At 41.0% G+C, this 20,361-nt stretch overlaps 1 protein-coding gene across 1 annotated transcript in view; it reads left to right on the top strand.

The window, feature by feature from the left end:
* nrxn3a (neurexin 3a) overlaps positions 1 to 20,361 on the top strand; it is a 240,667-nt gene that overhangs the window by 49,236 nt on the left and 171,070 nt on the right. Inside the window, exon 5 of the mRNA XM_078277724.1 lies at positions 1,510 to 1,521. Coding sequence (XP_078133850.1) covers positions 1,510 to 1,521 — 12 coding nt within the window. The remainder of the gene's footprint in view (positions 1 to 1,509; positions 1,522 to 20,361) is intronic.

Raw genomic sequence — 20,361 nt, forward strand, 5'->3', positions numbered from 1 at the left:
ACACCCACGTTCTGTAAGTGAAGCTAGCTCGCTCGGCTTTGGCTGTAGCGTGGCGAGGCCCTCTTGTGGTAGAAATTTGGAATACAGCTTACAGAATGAATTTACACCAAATTGAAAGAAATGAGACCCTTATAAAGCAATATACATATGCCAACAATTCAAAATATTAATAATTAAACCACATAATGTGACCACACATAATGTGACCACACATAATGTGACCACACATTGCTGGGCGTCACATATACATTGTTTATATCTGGTTTCACTTGATAATGAACCACTACAAATATGTGACACAGCAAAGGAGTTAAAGGTCCCATATTGTGAAAAGTAAAATGTCCATGTCTTTTGTTTTATATAGCAGGTTGAGGTTCTATATAAATACTGTGAAAGTATCAAAACACACAGAGAAATGCACACAGCCCGTATTCAGAAACAGTGCCTTTAAACGAACCGTTAGGACTTCTGTACGGTTGTGATGTCACAACTACACTACATAAAGGTAGAAAGTGGCGCTACAGAGCCGTTACAGTCATTTCCCGACTACCATGATGGTGCAGAGACTCCAACAGTGCAGATGCAAAAGACCCAGAAACACTGACCAATCAGAGCAGACTGGGCTTTTTCTAGGAGGGGATTTAAAGAGACAGGTGCTAAAATGGAGCGTTTCAGACAGACAGTATGAGAAAAAAAATAATCTACATTAAAGCATGTAAGTATGTTCTAGTAGAAACCCAAAATACATGTATGAACCTGAAAATGACCATGATATGAGACCTTTTAATGTAGGTGATTAGCATAGAATTACAACCGTTGTGGAATACTGAATGCTCCTAAATTGGAAAAACGGTTTTCCTGTTCTTCCTGTTATACTGACATTGCGTTTATACAGCATGTAGTACCTTTAAATCAAAAATATATTTATATATACATACATTTAAAAGTGTTCTAAATCTCAATATAAAGAGTAACAAATGTTAGACAAACAGAACCATTTATTTTTATAAAAATAAGTGTTCAATATGAAGTTTATCTTTTATAAACTACAAGAAAGCTGGAAAGTCTTTCTTCTTACATTGTCCTCGTGTATGATTATTCAAATGCAGTAACTGTTTTTCTTTAAGGTATTATGGACTATGCAGATATTTTTAGTAATATTATCATTCTAAAATAAGGTATTACAAACTACTTATGTGTTATACAGTTCACCAAGCCACTCCACCGTTTGTGTAGTTGGTGCGCTCTGCCTTTGTCTGGCAGAATGGTTGTGATGTTCAGAAAACCTGTAATGCCTAATGCAGTTGCATGTGTTTGTGTGTTGTGATGTACAGTCGCATTACAATTGCTATTGTACATTGATTTATTCCCATGACATGTATTCATACATACATTGATAGGTTGGGTGTCTGCTAGAATTTGAGCTTACGTCTCCTCTTCTTTTTCCTCCCTGTCTGGGCTCTCTCGGCTGTGGATCCTCTCTTCTCTCTTCGCCTCCTGCTCTTCTAGCTAAAAGCAAAGGTACAGCTTTTTCGAAATCTTTACTTTTCCGCCTCTATGAAAAGCGCCGCTTGCTCTGTGAGTGTTTGAGAGCAGTGCAGTGTAATGTGATTGATGCTTTAATGTGTTGACTTGTCTGTGTTCAGTGTATCCTGTGAAATGGTTTCTCACAGAGGGAGCTCGGATTAAGCGAGTAATTAAGACAACCTTAATTGAAGGAGAAGAAAAAAAAGTGTGTATCACTTTGTGTTTTTTTGCTGTGTGTGCTTTGTAATTTGTTAGAATGCCATGCAGTGCATGCAGAGACGGCATGAGAGAAATTTATGAACAACAGTCACTGTGGTTCAGCCTCTCCACCCTCTTCCTCAGTAAACATAAGACAAGTTTAAATGACAGCATTTAGAATTCATTATTTCTACTGGCTGATGGGAGCAGTGACATGACAGCAACAGAACTGACAAGCACTGTCTTAAACAAAGGAATGAGTTAGCTGGAAGTCGATTTTCAAAACACATTTCATGTTTACGCGTGTGAACCTGAAATGGAATTGAAAGTAGCATTTTCTGCTTTTTTCTGGAGCTACAGGTGTGACTTCACAGGCAAATATTGTTTTTTCTGTTTTACTACACTACATTTTTGACAGCTATAATTACAAGGCAATTTGCATATCTAGATTTAGACATGTGGTCAGTTTATAAAATAGGATGCATCGTTATGAATTAAATGACCAACCAGTATATTATTTACATTACTGCCTTTATTGAGGGGGGTGGGGAGTTAAAGGTGCTGTACTCGACATTCAGAACATTAATTTAGCAGTAAAGAAATATTTTCTAGCTACAGATATGGGGGAATAATAATAATACCTAGTCCTGGTAGGTTTGAGTGCAGAGTAGCAGCTCCAATACAGAAATCTGTCTTTGGGTGTTTGCCTTGAGAAGCAGCCTGCTGTGTAAACCTGTAATAGCCGGCCCCATTTACAGAACAAAGCTTGTGTAAGCTCCTGGAGATTCCTCTCCCTTTACCACCTGTCTCTCTCCCTTGTTGCTGTGTCTAATCCCTGAGCGCGATGGTAGACATTATTAGGCATCAGGCTCCCTGTCGCATCCTGTTAGGCAGACAAGAGGCTCCTATCTGGCTCTATTTGCATGGAGGCTCACTGGTGGCAGGCAGGCAGATAGAGGGAGATGGTGATATTAGTAAACTGTGTCTCTGCCATTGAGGAGTCATATTCTTCTGTCATGGGCTGAAACAGCATGCTTCTCTTCTCATTTTATAATCTTTTTTCTTTTTTCTTTTTGTTAGACTCTCTCTACTTTAATATTTTCTTGGTCTATCTCTAGTTTTTCCTCGCCACTGTCGCACTAAATGCTTGCTCTTGGGGGAATTGTTGGGTATTTGTAAATTATAGTGTGGTCTAGACCTACTCCATCTGTAAAGTGTCTTGAGATAAAATGTAATTGAATTGAATGTCCAAACACCCAGTAACACCACCATGCAAGGCATAAGTTATGATCCCCAGCCTATGTGGCTGTTAACGCACCTGTCACACTGACTCATTTATTCATCAAACAGACATCTCTAAAGCCCCATTGGTAGTTACCACTCCCCTGTGATCTGAAATAACTGCAGAGATTGTCTGTTCTTGATTGCTCAATTTTGACTTGCTGAATAGTAAACATTTTAATTTGAATTACGCATTTTATATATATATATATATATATATATATATATATATATATATATAAATCATATATATATATATATAAATCATATATATATATATATGATTTATATATATATATATATATATATATATGATTTATATATGTATGTATGAAACTTAATGGTCCAATATGTAATATATTTACTGTATTAAATCAAAAACAATACCACATTATGTCATCAGATATCAAGGAAACATGCTAAGTTGAAATACTATCTTCTCTGACACAATGCTTAAGCTAGTGTTTTATCCTTTGAAATTTTCATTCCAGGACAGAATGTTTTTTTTTTTTTTCTTTTTGCCTGTGTTGCTGTCAAATGTCCATTTTGACACATTTAGCCAGACATGAAATGCAAACATGCAAAAACAACGGGCTACAGCCATGGTAGAAGCAACTGGATTAACAGAGTTGGATTCATTCTACTCAACCTTAAAAAAACTCTGACATGCTAACATGCTAACTACTAATGTTACTGGAGGACCAGGCAGGCGAGCCACAGCTGTTTACAACCACCGTGAAAGACATATGACAGAAACCGTGAGTTTGACTTCCTCATAAAGGAAACATGCAATTTAACTTTAGCAAAACAACTGTGGAGCCTGAATTGTTGAACTGGAACTAGGGCTGCAACAGATCACAAAACTCACGGTTCGGATCGGATCACGGTTTTGAGTCACGGATCGGATACATTTTTGGATCAGCACAAAAATGTGGGGAATGACTTATTAAAAATTTAACAACAATAACCTTTAACAATAATAACTTATTTCACCAGTAAATTGCTGTCAAATGACAAAAACAGATGAGAAAAACTTTAAACAAGGTTTAACGTTACCAATTTCAAGTTAACGCAACATTCACACTTGTGTTGTTTTTCCGACAACAGCAGTGACCATAGTGCTAGTTTGTGTCTTTTAGCTCATAGCTTTAGCGACAGACTGTTGAACGTCTCGTGTTGATATATGTATATTTAATTTATGATGTATAACGGGGTCTGGAAAGTAGTAGAAATGAATCTCCCCCTGCCGAATAAAAAATGGTTTGGCTTGTATAATCGACACAAATTGATGTATAGAAATTTCTATGATTTAAACTCAAACTAATTTTTTTTTTTAGATGATTGTGAAAAAGTCACATGTCATATTCAGAGCAGAAGACCAATGAAAGAATTTATGCTTTAAGCCATGCTGTTTTCGAGATAATTGCTAAAACGTAAAATTGTTGTTACAGCGCCACCATGTGGCATATTAGGTATATATATATTTCTTGAGCAACACTGGCACACTATTTCCAACCATTGCAAGTTTTCATGCATCCATGATGTATGGTACCATCTCACGGGAAATGACGATAACATTTCTGTAGTAAAATAATAAAACGGCACAAGAACCCCAACTTATATCTTCGGTGTCCGGTTCTGTCAACGTGACGTATATATGTCGCCATAGCCCATGTCCGTGTGCAGTCCAAAAGAGTCACTGTGCAGACTGTACACATAGCAAGAGCGCCTACAGCACATGCTCCAGTTGTTTCATACTCAGGTCCAGTTGGTGGCATATAAACCGTATGCTCCTCAAGCTGGTAGCACATTTCAGCAACAAGCCAATTCAAAGTGCTTTACATAAAACATCAAAGAGCAGTTAACCAATTAAAAACATTCATTAAACAATGTATAACCCCTAAATTAAAATAAGACATTACTTATAGCCTTGATTTAAAAGAACTGAGATTTGCAGTTGACCGACAGTTTTTTGGGAGTTTGTTCCAGATATGTGGAGCAAAAAAACTGAACACTGCTTCTCAATGTCTAGCTCTGACTCTGTGGACAGAAAGCACAGCTGTCCTAGACCACCCGAGAGTTCTGGCAGGTTCATAATGTAAAACGAGAACAGTAAGGGCAGACCTTTATAAGGTTTAAAAGATTTGGAATAGTTTTGGAATACAAATACCAACAACCGCCAAGTGGAATGGAGTGTGCTCTGGGAAATGCACGTGTGATATGCCTAATCGACGCGGACCCGCTCCGATAAGGTATGCACGGAACTGCATGTGCGTCCGCCCGACCTGTAGCCCTACTACGCCCTGCTATGCCCTGAACTGCTACAACTATTATTTCTGGTGGCGCCAAAGCAGAAGGTATGTTTTAACCTTAACCAAGTCTTCTTTGAGTTTATAAACTATAAATAAAAAAATAAATGTTTGCCTCTTAGAATTTTGCCACGTCATCTGCAACATGCACAGAGTCTCTAAAATGATGGACCACTCCTGACCTCCCAGACTTTACAATCAAATCTATTCCGCACAGTGTGTACTGTAACATTTGACATCCAGTCTCTGCAGTCCCATCTGGTCACATAAACAGGTCCCCAGTCTGGAAACGGGTCCAATGTCATTGAATTTATACTCTCTATCCTCCCTAACTATCCTGTGTGTGGACGCTGCTGACGCATGAGTGTGCAAAGTTTACAATGGTTGACTATAATATAATTATTATTGCTGTCAGTTAAACGCGTTAACGGCGTTAACGCAAACCCATTTTAATGACATGTCAATCTTTTTATCGCGAGATTAACGTTCTTTTTGGCCAAGCAAACTTTGTAGTTTTTTTCACATGCTGTTGCAACAACTAGTAACGTTAGAAAAACTACAACACCACACCGGATCTAGCTAGACCGGAAACAAAACAACAGGCACGCCTGCACTTGTTTGGGCTAGACTAATGTTACGTTTTGAGTGGATGGCGAGCACGAGACGCAGAAATGGATGCCAATAAGATTCTGAACGGAAAGTTTACTTTTAAAAAGTTGTCGAGGGGGACAGTAGTTTCAGAGAGCAGCCCAACTGGAACTGCTGCAGAGTGCTGCAAACGCTGTCTCATTAACCGGTGATCACTGGATATCAGTTGAGTAATCAAAATTATTTAGGAGTTACTGCACACTATATTGACTCTTTATATCAGCATACGGTTTTAGGACTGTGTTGTTTGTATCGTTTTTTTGACTGTTTTTGTCATTTGGGACATTGTCCACCCCCTTTTCTGTCCAGGAGAATTGTTACATTCCTTATTAGAAAAATGTAAAGGTTACAATTGTCCTGTAGTGCAATAATGACTCACACGTTTCTTTTGTTTACAGTAAATAAAAATTGCATTAATTTGATTCCCAGTTAAGATACACTGGTAAGAATTGCTTTCCATTGTTAATATGTAATTAAAAACAGTTCTGAAATGCAAAATGATAGATGATTCATGTGATAAAACATGCAATTAATCGTGATTAACTATAGACATTTGGCGATTAATCGCGATTAAAAAAATTAATCGTTTGACAGCCCTAATAATTATGTATCCTTTATGGGTGGATATAATGCATGTTTTTAGGAGCTAGTGGATGTTTGAATGAATGAATCAATGTTCAAAGATACATGTGAATATATACTGTTTGTAGTGAACATATGTGCTTCACTGTACTAAGTATATAGTATCAAAGCCACACTTGGCGAGCTGCTCTCGCACAAGCTGTTCATGCTGTCCCATACTGTGCTGCTGCCTGTGCTGGCAGAGATCATTTGCCAACAAACAGCAGTGGCAACAAAAACAACAGACCCAGACAAAACAGAGAGAGCACAGCACTGACAAACCACACTATTAAGTATTCCCCATGTCCTTCCCATGTTCCCTACCTCTCTTCTTCCCTCCTTTTCTTTTTTCTTAGCTAAAGAATTTAAAGGACAGATTAAAAAAAGGCTTTTTAAACCTTTTAGATCACATCCCCAGTCATATTGTGTACCTATATAACAATATATGCCAACAAAATGAATGTCTTTGTATTTTCAAAAATTATCAAAGCAGATTTGCTTCCTGTAAAATGCTGTTAGTTACGTAGGCTGGAACCAACCAATTTCAACCAATAATAGGACATCCACCTGTCAATCAATCTGCAGCTGTTAGCGGCACAGAGCTATCGATTCATTAGCTGTCTAGCTAGCAACAGCAGTGACAGTGGTTGTGACAGCGTAGACAATACCACCTGACGCGGCTTGTAAGAAATAGGGGTGGGGGAAAAAAATCGATACAGCAGAGTATCGTGATACACACAATGAAACTATCCCCACCTTTTTCTGTTTAGTTTTCATCCTGCGACAGCCCCCGATGTCCAGCAAGCGCTCCCACTGTGGCGCGTCAATACGCTGCGTCATCTCTCTGAACAGCCATCTTAGAAAAAGCTGTCATTGGCTATCAACACGTCACTTTCCCTTTCCAACGGTATATAGCATTAGCCTGGTTCTACCAGACTCTCGTACATTTCATTTGTACAGAGAGTCTGGCCACTCTCCATTGACCAAGTGTCCTTCCTTGAAGTCGGGTACTCTGTTGAAGTTTAAAACTATTGGATCTGCTCAGAGCCACTCTGGATCTGCTATAACCAATCGCTAACGTTTGGTCGTGACGTATGTCATGTGCATGTGCAACAAGAGGGGAGACCGACAAGGCTTATGGTGTGTTCATGCCACCTGGGAATATCAGGGACCGCCCCCGTGATTACGTTGTTTTTCCGACTGCCAGCGTTCACATGATCAGGATGCGTGTTCTTCTTCTTCTGTTATATTGGCGTTTGGCATAACAACTTGTTGCATGACTGCCACCAACTGTTGGGCGTAGCCTAGAGCATCAGGTGTGTGAAAACATGGAGGCCACAATAACAAAAGATTTGCTGCTGTTTTCTTGCAAGCATACAAACAGCACATCGACAGGTGTTTGTGTTATCTGCAGGACAACGAATGGGAAAGGACACAGATAAGGTGTTGTTTTTATACATAGGCCTATTTATGAATAATTTGAAACATGTTATATCTGTATATGTTTCTTGGCAGAGGCGTTTGTCCACAATAAAGTTTATTGTCATTGAAAGATTTTCAGTGAACTAAAATCGCCTACATTAAACGTCAGTTGTCAACAACACCTCACCAACTGGGAAACTGTTAGAAAAATCTAGCCCCAGTTTCTCACCTCTGATTCCCACATGAAGTGATGTGAATGATGACGTTTTCACTGGGAAAAATGTTTTTCCGATGCCCATGAACGCACGGTTATATTTAGCATTAGCATCGCTAGTGTTAGCCTTAGCCAACTCCTTCACCACTAACGGAGCGAGCTGGAAAATCTAACTTTTCCCGAACCCCGTGGGGAGGAGGGCCACAACATCATGGCCACCAACAAAACTCAGCAAAGATTGTTCTTGCTCGGGCTTTAACGTCTGGATATTAGGCAGCATTGCCGCAACGGACCCGAATGGCCTCACTCGCATCTTTCTCCGCCGCCATTACGGAACTACAACTCTAGCGCACAGCCTCAACGTCACCGTTCTCAGCCACTCCCTCTGTTCGTTGATTGGACCACCAGAAATGTGGCTGGAGAAAACCCAAGACTATACCGCGAACCCAGACGTAGTACTGAAGGGAAATGAAAATTTAGCGTAAGTACGTAGAAGGGCGGAGCCAGGCTAATATAGCATGATAGGAACATCCAATGGGAGCCAATCCAAATGAATGCGCAACAGACCTAACTGCCAATTTCCACCGGCTGCGTAATGGCTGTGCAAAGCAAACTAGTATTTGGCTCAAAACACAACACAACAAGGACCCAACAATTCCAGTGATTCCCCCAAGAGGATGCATGAATGCGTAAGTGCGACAGTGGCAAGGAAAAACTCCCTTTTATGAAGAAACCTCGGACAGACCCAGGCTCTTGGTAGGCGGTGTCTGACGGTGCCGGTTGGGGGTATGATGAACAATGGCAATAATAGGCACAATAAAGATATTGTAATAGTTATAATAGTTCATGGTGTCGTAGAGCACAGCAGGGCGTAACAGGGCGTGGCAGGGCGTTGGCCGGACATAGCAAGTCGAAGCCGGGCATTCCAGTGCGTAGCAGGGTGTAATAGGGCACAGCAGGGCTTAGGGCATGACCACGGCGACAGCTGCCACCATGATGTAGGTGCCATCATGATCCAAGATGATGATGCTGGGAGGAAAAAGAACGTAAGGACTCGGGGAATAAGCTCCCCGGAGCTATGTTAGTAACAAGCATTTCTGTGACACAAATACACACATATGGAAAGAGAGAGGAGCGAGAAGCTCAGTGTGTCCAAGGAGGTACCCCGGTAGTCTAAAACTATAACCACATAACTAAGAGCTGCAGAGAAGGGGTGATAGGGAGGCTGTGTTCCGTGATTGTGGCTACAGACCTTCCCTCGCCGGTCTAGGCTAACGCTGCGACTCATTACTCCCTAAGTATATGTAAGCTTTCTATGGGGAGAAGCAGAGATAGGGTGGGGGTGCGCCATGACTGTGGCTACACAACCATCCCCGCCGGTTTAGGCGAACGCTGCAACTCCTCATACTCTAAATATAGTAAGCTTTCTATGAAGAGAAGCCGAGATAGGGAGGCGGTGCGTCATGACTGTGGCTACACACCTTCCTTCGCTGGTCTAGGCGACCGCTGCAACTCCTCATACCCTAAATATAGTAAGCTTTCTATGAAGAGAAGCAGAGATAGGGAGGCGGTGCATCATGACTGTGGCTACACACCGTCCCCCGCCGGTCTAGGCGAACGCTGCAACTCCTTACTCCCTAACTATAAGCTTTATCGAAGAGGAGAGTTTTAAGTTTACTCTTAAAGGTGGTGACGGTGTCTGCCTCCCAAACCCAGACTGGGAGCTGGTTCCACAGGAGAGGAGCCTGATAGCTAAATGCTCTGGCTCCCATTCTACTTTTAGAGACTCTAGGAACCACAAGTAACTCTGCATTCTGGGAGCGCAGTGCTCTAGTGGGACAATAAGGTACTATGAACTCTTCAAGATATGATGGTGCTTGACCATTTAGAGCTTTGTAGGTCAGGAGAGGTATTTTAAATTCAATCCTGGATTTTACAGGAAGCCAATGCAGAGAAACCAACACAGGAGAAATATGCTCTCCCCTCTTAGTTCTTGTCAGAACACGCGCTGCAGCATTCTGGATCAGCTGGAGAGTCCTAAGAGTTTTATTTGGGCATCCTGATAATAGGGAATTACAATAGTCCAGCCTGGAAGTAACAAATGCATGGACCAGTTTTTCAGCATCGTTTTGAGACAGGATGTTCCTAATTTTGGCAATGTTACGAAGGTGAAAAAAGGCTGTTCTAGAGGTTTGTTTTAAGTGGGCGTTAAAGGATATATCCTGATAAAAAATAACTCCTAGATTTCTGACAGTAGTGCTGGAGGCCATGGCAATGCCATCTAGAGTAATTATATCTTGGGATAAAGATGTTCGGAGGTGTTTAGGGCCCAGCACAATAACTTTAGTTTTGTTTGAGTTTAACATCAGGAAATTGTAGGTCATCCATGATTTGATATCTCTAATGCATACTTGAAGTTTGGCTAACTGACTGGTTTCGTCTGGCTTGATTGATAAGTATAATTGGGTGTCATCCGCATAACAGTGAAAGTTAATTGAGTGTTTCCTAATAATATTGCCTAGAGGAAGCATATACAAGGAGAAAAGAATTGGTCCAAGCACTGAGCCTTGAGGAACGCCATGGTTAACTTTAGCGTACTTGGAGGATTTATCGTTGATATTGACAAATTGAGATCGATCAGAGAAATGGGACTTAAACCAGCTTAGTGCGATTCCTTTAATGCCAACTAAATGTTCCAGTCTCTGTAAAAGGATGGTATGGTGTCGAATGCAGCACTAAGATCTAATAAGACAAGTATGGAGACAAGTCCTTTGTCAGCAGCAATTAGAAGGTCATTTTCACCAGTGCCGTCTGTGCTATGATGCTTTCTAAATCCTGACTGGAAGTCCTCAAATAGACTATTCCTACGTAAAAAGTCACATAACTGTTTAGCGACTACTTTCTCAAGGATCTTGGAGAGAAAGGGAAGGTTAGATATAGGTCTATATCTAAGACCTTAGGATCGAGGGTGGGTTTTTTCAGAAGAGGTTTTATCACAGCTACTTTAAATGACTGCGGTACATAACCTGTTAATAAAGACATATTGATCATATCTAGTAACGAAGTGTTAACCACAGATAACGCTTCTTTAAGTAGCCTCGTTGTGATGGGGTCTAATAGACAGGTAAATGGCTTTGCTGTAGAGACCTTTAGCATTAATTGTTGAAGGTCTATCGGAAAAAAACAGTCTAAGTATATGTCAGGTCCTGTCGTTCTTACTAGCACTCCTGCATTCAAAGGTGAACCGTTAGAAGTTAAGGGCAAAAGGTGATGAATTCCATCCCTAATTGTTATAATTTTATCATTAAAGAAACTCATGAAGTCGTCACTACTAAGAGCTAGGGGAATAGATGGCTCAGTAGAGCTGTGACTATCTGTCAGCCTGGCTACAGTGCTGAAAAGAAACCTCGGGTTGTTCTTATTTTCTTCTATCAATGATGAGTAATATTTGGATCTGGCATTTCAGAGGGCCTTCATATATGTTTTCATACTGTCTTGCCAAACTAAACGAGATTCTTCCAATTTGGAAGAACGCCATTTACTTTCAAGTTTTCGTGAGATTTGTTTTAATTTGCGAGTTTGGGAATTATACCAAGGTGGTAGTTTCCTTTGCTTCATCATCTTCTTTTTGAGGGGAGCAACAGAGTCTAAAGTCGTCCGTAGGCAGGCCATAGCACCGTCTACAAAATTATCAATTTGGGAGGGACTAAACTTAACATAAAGGTCCTCTGTTATATTAAAGCATGACATTGAGTTAAATGCTGTTGGAATATTTTCCTTAAATTTAGCTATAGCACTGTCAGATAGGCATCTAGTGTAGAAGGTTTTATTTAATTTCGTATAGTCGGGTAGTAAGAATTCAAAAGTTATTAAAAAATGGTCTGATAATAAGGAATTCTATGGAAATACTATCAAATCTTCAGTGTTGATGCCATATGACAGCACAAGGTCGAGTGTGTGGTTAAAACAGTGCGTGGCCTCATGCACACTCTGACTCAAACCAATTGAATCTAGTAGTGAGTTGAAGGCAGTACTAAGGCTATTGCTGTCAATGTTCACATGAATATTAAAATCACCTACAATAATTATTTTATCTGATTTTAGGACTACACATGACAAAAACTGAGAATTCAGATAAAAATTCAGAATAAGGGCCTGGCGCATGGTAAACAACAACAAATATAATTGGCTGTAATGTTTTCCATATCGGATGTTGAAGATTAAGAACAAGACTTTCAAACGAGTTATAATTAAGTTTAGGTTTAGGATTGATTAACAGGCTTGAGTCAAATATGGCTGCAACTCCCGCTCCTCGGCCTGAGCCTCAAGGAATTTGAGTATTAATATGACTGGGAGGAGTGGCTTCATTTAGACTAACATATTCTTCATGTCCCAGCCATGTTTCAGTAAGACAGAATAGATCAATTTGATTATCTGATATCAAACCATTTACCAATATTGCTTTAGAAGACAGAGATCTAATATTTAATAGTCCACATTTGATTTTCCTATTCTGTTCTATCGTTGCAGTGGTTGTTTTAATTCCAATTAGGTTGTTAAGTATAGCACCTCGTTGGTTTACGTTTGATTTTACCGATCTCAGTCGGGGGACAGACACCGTAGTTATGGGATTATGGCTGCTCCAAAGGAAGCACAGAGGAGCGTGTAGCGCTGCACCTGTGATTACTGATATTACTGATTCTTACTGGAATGATATAGCTGGTCTGTGGGTTAGCAGAGTTATTTGTAAAGGAGTGAGAGCTTATGGGAGAGTGAGACTGGGAAGTGCGCTTGTGCGTGTGTTTACGGGGTGCAGACAGTCAATCTAAGGTCTGGGTCTGCACCCAGGTCTTGGTCTGCACGCCGTGCCGCAGATTCTCACATAGCATCTGGCTGCCGCGTCTATTGGGATGAATCCCGTCCCTGCTGAACAGGGAGCCACGTTCCCAAAACAGATTAAAAATGTCAATAAAATCTTGTGGATGTTGCATGTATGCTGGAGCCAGGTGTTGAGAGTGAGTAGTCTGCTAAAAAGACATACTCCGCGACCTCGAGATGGAAGTGGGCCCGAAATAAAAATCTTCTTCCCAGTGCTTTTTAAAGCTTCAATGAGAGTACCAAAGTCTTTCTTTGTGCGCTCACTCTGCTGATAGGACATGTCGTTATGTCCACAATGGACCACGATGCGTTTAATAGAGGTCGGGAGTGAGGGTATCAGGTCCACAGCTTTAGCCAGGATGTCTGCAACTTTGGCTCCAGGAAAGCAGTGTGTGACAGCATTAAAAAAACGTATATCCCAGGTGATGGAGTCACCAATAATTATTGTTGTTGGGGGGAAGAGCGGACGAGGAGTGCAGGGGCATGAATGGCCGGTGGCAGGAACAAAACAGGCAGTATCGGTTTCAGATGGACAAGGAAAAGAAGAAGAATATTGCTTACCATTCGGTGGGGAAGATTGTTTTTGAGGAACGTTGTCATTTGGCCAGTTCAGGCAAGGGATGCCATTGGACCGTCTGACTACCGCATCCCTCAGAAGTTTTTGCCGCGAGGCAGCGGTCCTCTCCCGTGACGACAGCTGGCTTTGAAGTGGGGCGAGCCTGGGTAACCACATTGGCTGTTACCGGGGGAACATTCGGCTTCGACAGGGCATTGAAGCGACTGGAGAGGCTGAGGGCAGGAGGTGATGGAGCCCTACCTGAGGCTCTCTTTCGGCCGCAAACCACTTTAGTCCAGGATGGCCTGATGGTCGGTGTCTAGCAAGAGGATGGATGTGGGCAGGCGGATGGGTCCCAAAGCGCAGTATCCTGGAAAGCCGCCGAGAGAGTTGTGATTTGGAGCGATTGATTTTGAGCAACGTCCAGGTAGGCTGTTAACAAGGCATCTTTGGTTTTTAAGTCCTCTGAGAGCCGACGAACTTCTTCCCTAAGGTCAGAAATTTCTTTGTTTGCATTTTCAAGCAACGAGGAAATCCTGTGGGGAAATGCGGACTCGCCAGGTGTGGAGGTAGCCATGGAGCTGGCGTTAGCCTGAAGCTAATGTTTACCACTCGTAAAAAATGTGCGGTCCTCCACGCACAGGTACGTAGATTTGCGTAGATGCTGGCTCTTTCTAGAGACTAAAGGCTACCAGGGGGCTAATAAGAAACAAAAAAACTAAGCAACTAGTACAACATTTTTCTCGAAATAATACTGTTTTCCTCCATCTGTCTTCTCTCCCTCTACACTCTCACACTGCGTTACCTTCCGGTTCCGGTTGCTGATGTGTTCAGGTGTGTACAGTTCAATAATGGATCCTAAATACTTGTAGTCTTTCACAACCTCTATTACCTGACCATTTATACTAGTTTTTACAGTGTTAGTGACATTATGCCTAAAGTCAATACACATGTCGTTAGTCTTTGAGTCATTAAGTTCAAGAAAGGCATCCTGACACCATGTTACAAAGTGGTCAATGACCGGACCGTGTGAAGTTTCCTCGTTGTTCAGTAAGCTGATAATAACCGTATCATCAGCAAACTTCACAAAGTGTTAATTTTCAGTCACAGAGCGACAGTCATTGGTTTACAGAATATAGAGGGGGAAAAGAACACACCCCTGCGGTGAGCCAGTTGATGAGAGGGCCAAGTCAGAGAGGTGACCATTGACTCTCACTCGCTGGGATCTATTTGTGAGGAAGCCCAATATCTAGCCCACAAGGTTGACCTCCAGTTGGAACTGATGCAAGAGCTTCTCAACCCAGCAGGTGGGGCTGAGTGGTGTTAAAGGCTGACGAGAAGTCCACAAACAGTAGTAGCATGTTTTTTGTTGCCCTCAAGGTGTTTAAGGATGAGATTGAGTAATGTTACAGTTGCATCCTGGATCCCTCTGTTGAGTCTATATGCAAACTGTAATGAGTCGAGGAGGCTGTCCTAAATGTCAGTTCTCTTTTGATCAGCTTTTCAAAGGACTTCATCACAAGTGACGTAAGGGCTATGGGTCTGTAATCATTTAAAGTCTTTGGGTGGCTATTCTTTGCAACAGGGACTATAGTTGACTGTTTCCATAAGTCAGGGACCTTCTGTTGGCACATAGATTGATTAAAAATATAATAAAAAATGGGGCCTAGCTGTTCCGCACAACAAGAAAGAACACAGCTGCCAATGTTGTCTGGGCCCAGACTTGTTTTGGCTTTGCTGTATTTAAAGGTGTTCACAACACTTTGTGCAGAGAAACAGACAGCTGATTGGGACAGGGACAGTAAACAGACTGTTTTGGGCCAACAATTTCATTGCTAAAATCATGTTTGTCAAATCTTGAATAAAATTGGTTTAGTTCTTGGGCCAGGGATATGTCTGAGGTGAAGCCTTACAGTGCCACCTTTTTCTTTGTTTTGTCATTTAGACCCACCATTGTCATTCAGTCAGTTCATCTTTGTCCCGTGAAGATTGGACAAACTCCTCCCATAAGATACAGTCCAAGCAGCCTTGCAGGGCCAGCGTAGCCTCCTCAGACCAGACCTTCACTTGCCTGGTATCCACTTTCCCCCTCTGTAGGCAAGTGCGATACGCTGGTATAAGATGCACGCAGTTGTGATTGGCAGAACCCAGGGGAGAGAGAGGGACAGATTTGTAGGCACCTTTGATGGAGCTATAACACTGATCAAGAATCTTCCCGTTTCTGGTTGGGCAGGACACGTATTTATAAAAACATTTTAGAATTTTATCCAATTGACAGTGATTGAAGTCACCTAAAATTAGGTTTGGGGCATCGGGGGACAGTTTCTGAACAGTGCTATAGATAAATTCTAGGGCAGTGCTTTCTTTAGCCTTCGGGTGAATGTAAACAACAATTACGAAAATCTGCGGGAATTCTCTGGGTAGATAGAAGGGGCGCATGGAGACTGAGAGCAGTTCAATGTCTTTTGTACACAGCTTTTCGCTCACTAGCGTTGTTTTGCACCTGCGCTCATTTGTGTACAAGCACACATCAGACTTGTTTCGGAGGGACTGCATGTTAGCAAGGATGATAGAGGGCAAGGGAACGCGCGATAGAGGCAGCCTTGCTCGCTCGTGTAATCCACCTCTCCTACCCCGCTTCATTGTTCTCCGACGAGGCGCGTTGGTAGAGCTCCCATTCTTTCCATACTGCCATTTGATGTCGGCGATATTTGGGAAGATTAGATCTGGAGGTGGCCTAGAGTTCGCTGGTTGATCAAACTTCAACAGATGGTCCCGGCTGTATAAAATCCGAGACTGAAAGGTACCACACCAGGCCCCCGCTAGATGGAAAGTTTCTCACAACACCACCAGCAGTATACATCCAACAGTCAATTTCATTTTAACCGGTCTGGGAAAACGATCGCTGCAGAGCTAATCGTGCGTGTAAGTTGCGGATATGCGTTAATAACTGCGATCAGATATGAAAGGGCACTCCGATAACTTTAATGAGTTAAACAAACAAACAGACGACCATCACGCTACTATGCTCCGGATCGCTGCGTGCGTGCGTGCTCCCACTGTTCAGTGGTCAGTTCCCAGTTTCTGCTATGACTTCCGAATCAGGAATAAGATAGGCCATATGTGTGGAGCCATTGCTAACACTCCTCTGTGGCTCCATACTGAGCTAAACTATAAACCCACCCACTTTTAAGCGGTCCAATCAAATGCGAAGCGTATGACACATACGACATTTTAGCAACAATGCAGTTCAAAACGCTTTACATTAAAGAGCAGTTCAAAAAGAGATAGAAAATAAAAACAGGCAAAAATAGAATAAGATACAAATACAAGAATGAAAGATACAGTGCAGTGTAAGAAATTAATAATTATAATATAATAGTATTTTATAATAAATTAATAATTATTAAATGTTAATAAATAAATAACACAATGTTCTAAGTAAATAGGATAAATAGGTTTGGAATTATTTTTACAACTGAAATTTGTGTAATTACTCTCACTGCCAGGGAGGGCAGAAAGACTCCGGCTTCACTAGTATAGTGTCTGGACGCTTTTTGGCTCTGTTCATGCCTTATGATGATATGAAATAGTAGTTTTAGTCCAATTAAATTCTGTTTTTCTTCCGTTTCTGTCTGCTTCAATATCTTGTATAAATGTTTATCATACATCACCATGTGTGAAAAATCCTCCAGTTTAGAGTTTGATCATTGGCACGGTGTGTATCTTCTGTATGTATGCAATGTGTGCATGAGTGTATTGAGGGAAGGATCAACGTTTCCTGGGGAGCGACGATGAACTCACTCAGTGGGTGATGAATTGTGGCGACATTATGCAAGTAGTATGCTAATCAGCTAATCAGGTTTGATTGCACGACAGAGGTGTGTACGCTTGCTAACCTCAAGGAGACATTGATAATCAGGTGATAACTAGCCCTGGGAAAACTCTCTCTCTCTCTCTCTCTCTCTCTCTCTCTCTCACTCTCTGTCTCTCTCTCTACCTCTGTCTCTCAATTCAATTCAAAATGCTTTATTGGCATGAATTTCAGGAAAACAATATTGCCAAAGCATCAAGGATAATACAATTCAATTATAATAAGATGATAAAAATAAGTGTATACAATTCATTGAGCAAACTAAAATATGTAAATTCATAAAAAAACAAGAAAATCCTAGAAACATGATACTCTCTCTCTCTCTCTCTCTCTCTCTCTCTCTCTCTCTCTTGATAACACAGGTGTGTAATTTAAAACCCTTATTGATATACTTAAGACTCCTCCCTAATGTTGCCTATGATTGGTTTTGTCACTCATCTAGTTGCCTTATACTAAAATATGAATGCATGGTATCAGCTATAAGTAGAGCCAGTTTGATTTAGAGCCTGGCTGACGCTTGATTTTCTTTTTTAGGGCAGTTCCAATAATGATATTTCAGAATTAAAGAAACATTTGATAACATATTGGGCAATATCAGTTTTTTTTAACATTGACACTTTACATGAAAACACATTTTCTGTGGTGAGGAGCTCTTAAATTAGCTTATTAAAGAGTAAGAACAGGAATAGAAACAATATGCAGTGAGCAGGACATTTACTGTGTAAAATCAACTTATAATGATATATCTGTGATAATCTATTATCAGCCATACCAAGTATTATTATTTCATACTGGCTGTATGCCACTGTATTTGCCTGGTTCTAATTGGATTGTGTTTATCAGCAGTGTTCTAGATGTTATTTTATGAAGCCTTAAAATGCTGGAGCCCTTTTTTTTTTTTAGACCTCTGCATGTGTATATTACTGTACACTTCATTGTACTGTTCATTTTGACACATTAAGTGTGTCAAGGATATTAACACATTTTCTGTGCAAGCTACATTAACACATAGATGTGTAATAATGTATAAATACTAACAGTTATGTCTTTACGGGGGAACAAATGTACAATTAACACATTAATGTGTTGTGTACAAATAACAGGAATCAGAAATGTCACTCCACCCAAAGCAAGCATGCTATTCTACACAAAGGGTTTGATACAATGAATAAATGTGCCACCATAATTCATTTGAGCAATTTATTTTTTTCAAGCATCTTGACATGAATTCAACATTTAGAATTTATTATTGTAAACACAAAACATCAGGACTACAGAAGTATATATCTTGGGACTTATATAGATCTAATTTCCCCTAAAATATGTATAAAAGTCAATGGTCTAAAATCAGACAAATCCCAAGGAATTTGTACAAGTTTAAAATCATCAACTCTTTCAACAGCATAAGTATAGAAGTGATCATCAAAAAAGTTCACACAACCCGTACAAAACCTAGAGCAGTGCCTTTGTCTACCTGCAGAAGGAGATGAGCTATTTCACCTAAGGTTGGTTCATCAGTGTTTGTTGTTATTAATACAACAACTATTCATGTTCTGTATGTCTGTCTGTACAAAGTCACCATGTGAGAAAATCATATCATTTTGATATTGCAGTGTCTGGTGTCACATCTGTTTCAGCAATGATGATGGTTGTATAGTCTGAAGTCTGGTTAGAGAAACTGCTTGGGCACATAAATGCTCTCTTGAAAGATGCCTCGAGGAGGAATTCAGATTATGTCCGCTGGCAGCCATTTTGACTGTAGAAAATCATATAGTCCTGACTGTCAGATAAAGAGTGCACTGCAAGTAGATGACAGCAAAGTTTCCTGTTATCACTGGGAAATGACCGTTTACATATAGGGCAACGATACATGCAGAGATGATTTAGGCCAAAGCCTGAAGCTTGCCAATGAGATCCATGGAGGACTTCCTGTTGCGTTAAGGGTATGGCTCCAATGAGCTTTTTGTACATCTTGACATGCTACATATGTGAACCATATTTTGTTACACATACTGCAGCGGCTCAATATTTAAAATTTTGTAGGGGGCGCTAGCGAGCCATTTTCTTAAGTATAGCTCCTCTGTTGTTTACCTTTGATTTAACTGATCTGAGTCGGGGGACAGACACCGTGGTTATGGGACTATGAGTGGGTGACTGCTCCAACGGAAGCACAGAGATGCGAGTAGCACTGCACCACTGATTACTGATTTCAACCTTGGGTTGTCATGGTTTATGACCGATAATAGAATCGGTCAGATTTCTTGCTATGAGAGCGGCTCTGTCCAAAGTGGGATGAATTCCGTCTCTCCTAATCAGACCAGGCTTTCCCCAGAACGCCCTCCAGTTATCTACGTAGCCCACATCATTAGCTGGGCACCACCCCGACAACCGGTGGTGGAAGGATGACATGCGGCTGTACATGTTATCGCTGATCAGGTTTGGCAAGGGTCCAGAGAAAACTACTGAGTCCGACATTGTCTTTGCATATGCACAAAGTGACTTAACATTAATTTTAGTGAAGTATGATCTTACTGTATTTACATAGGCACATTTTTTTTTTTGGACTATAATGTTGAAACCAAATCTTTAGAAGCCAAAGCAGCACTTTGCTACAAAATGCAGCTAAAAAATGTCAGGCAGAGCACTGCTGCATTGTCCCACAATGAATTGTAACCCATTCAGCTAAAGATGTCAACCCCAATAGTCCAATTGCCCCGGAGCAAACACATTTCGGCTGCAGAATACTCCCTAGAGGAGGTTGTGGGGGTGGGGGAGTGAGAACATGCTTCAGGGGAAGAAAAACATGGCGTCGATCTGGGAAACGATTAAATCC

The sequence above is a fragment of the Sander vitreus genome, chromosome 20 (assembly GCF_031162955.1).
Source record: "Sander vitreus isolate 19-12246 chromosome 20, sanVit1, whole genome shotgun sequence".
NCBI classification, from domain to species: Eukaryota; Metazoa; Chordata; class Actinopteri; order Perciformes; family Percidae; genus Sander; species Sander vitreus.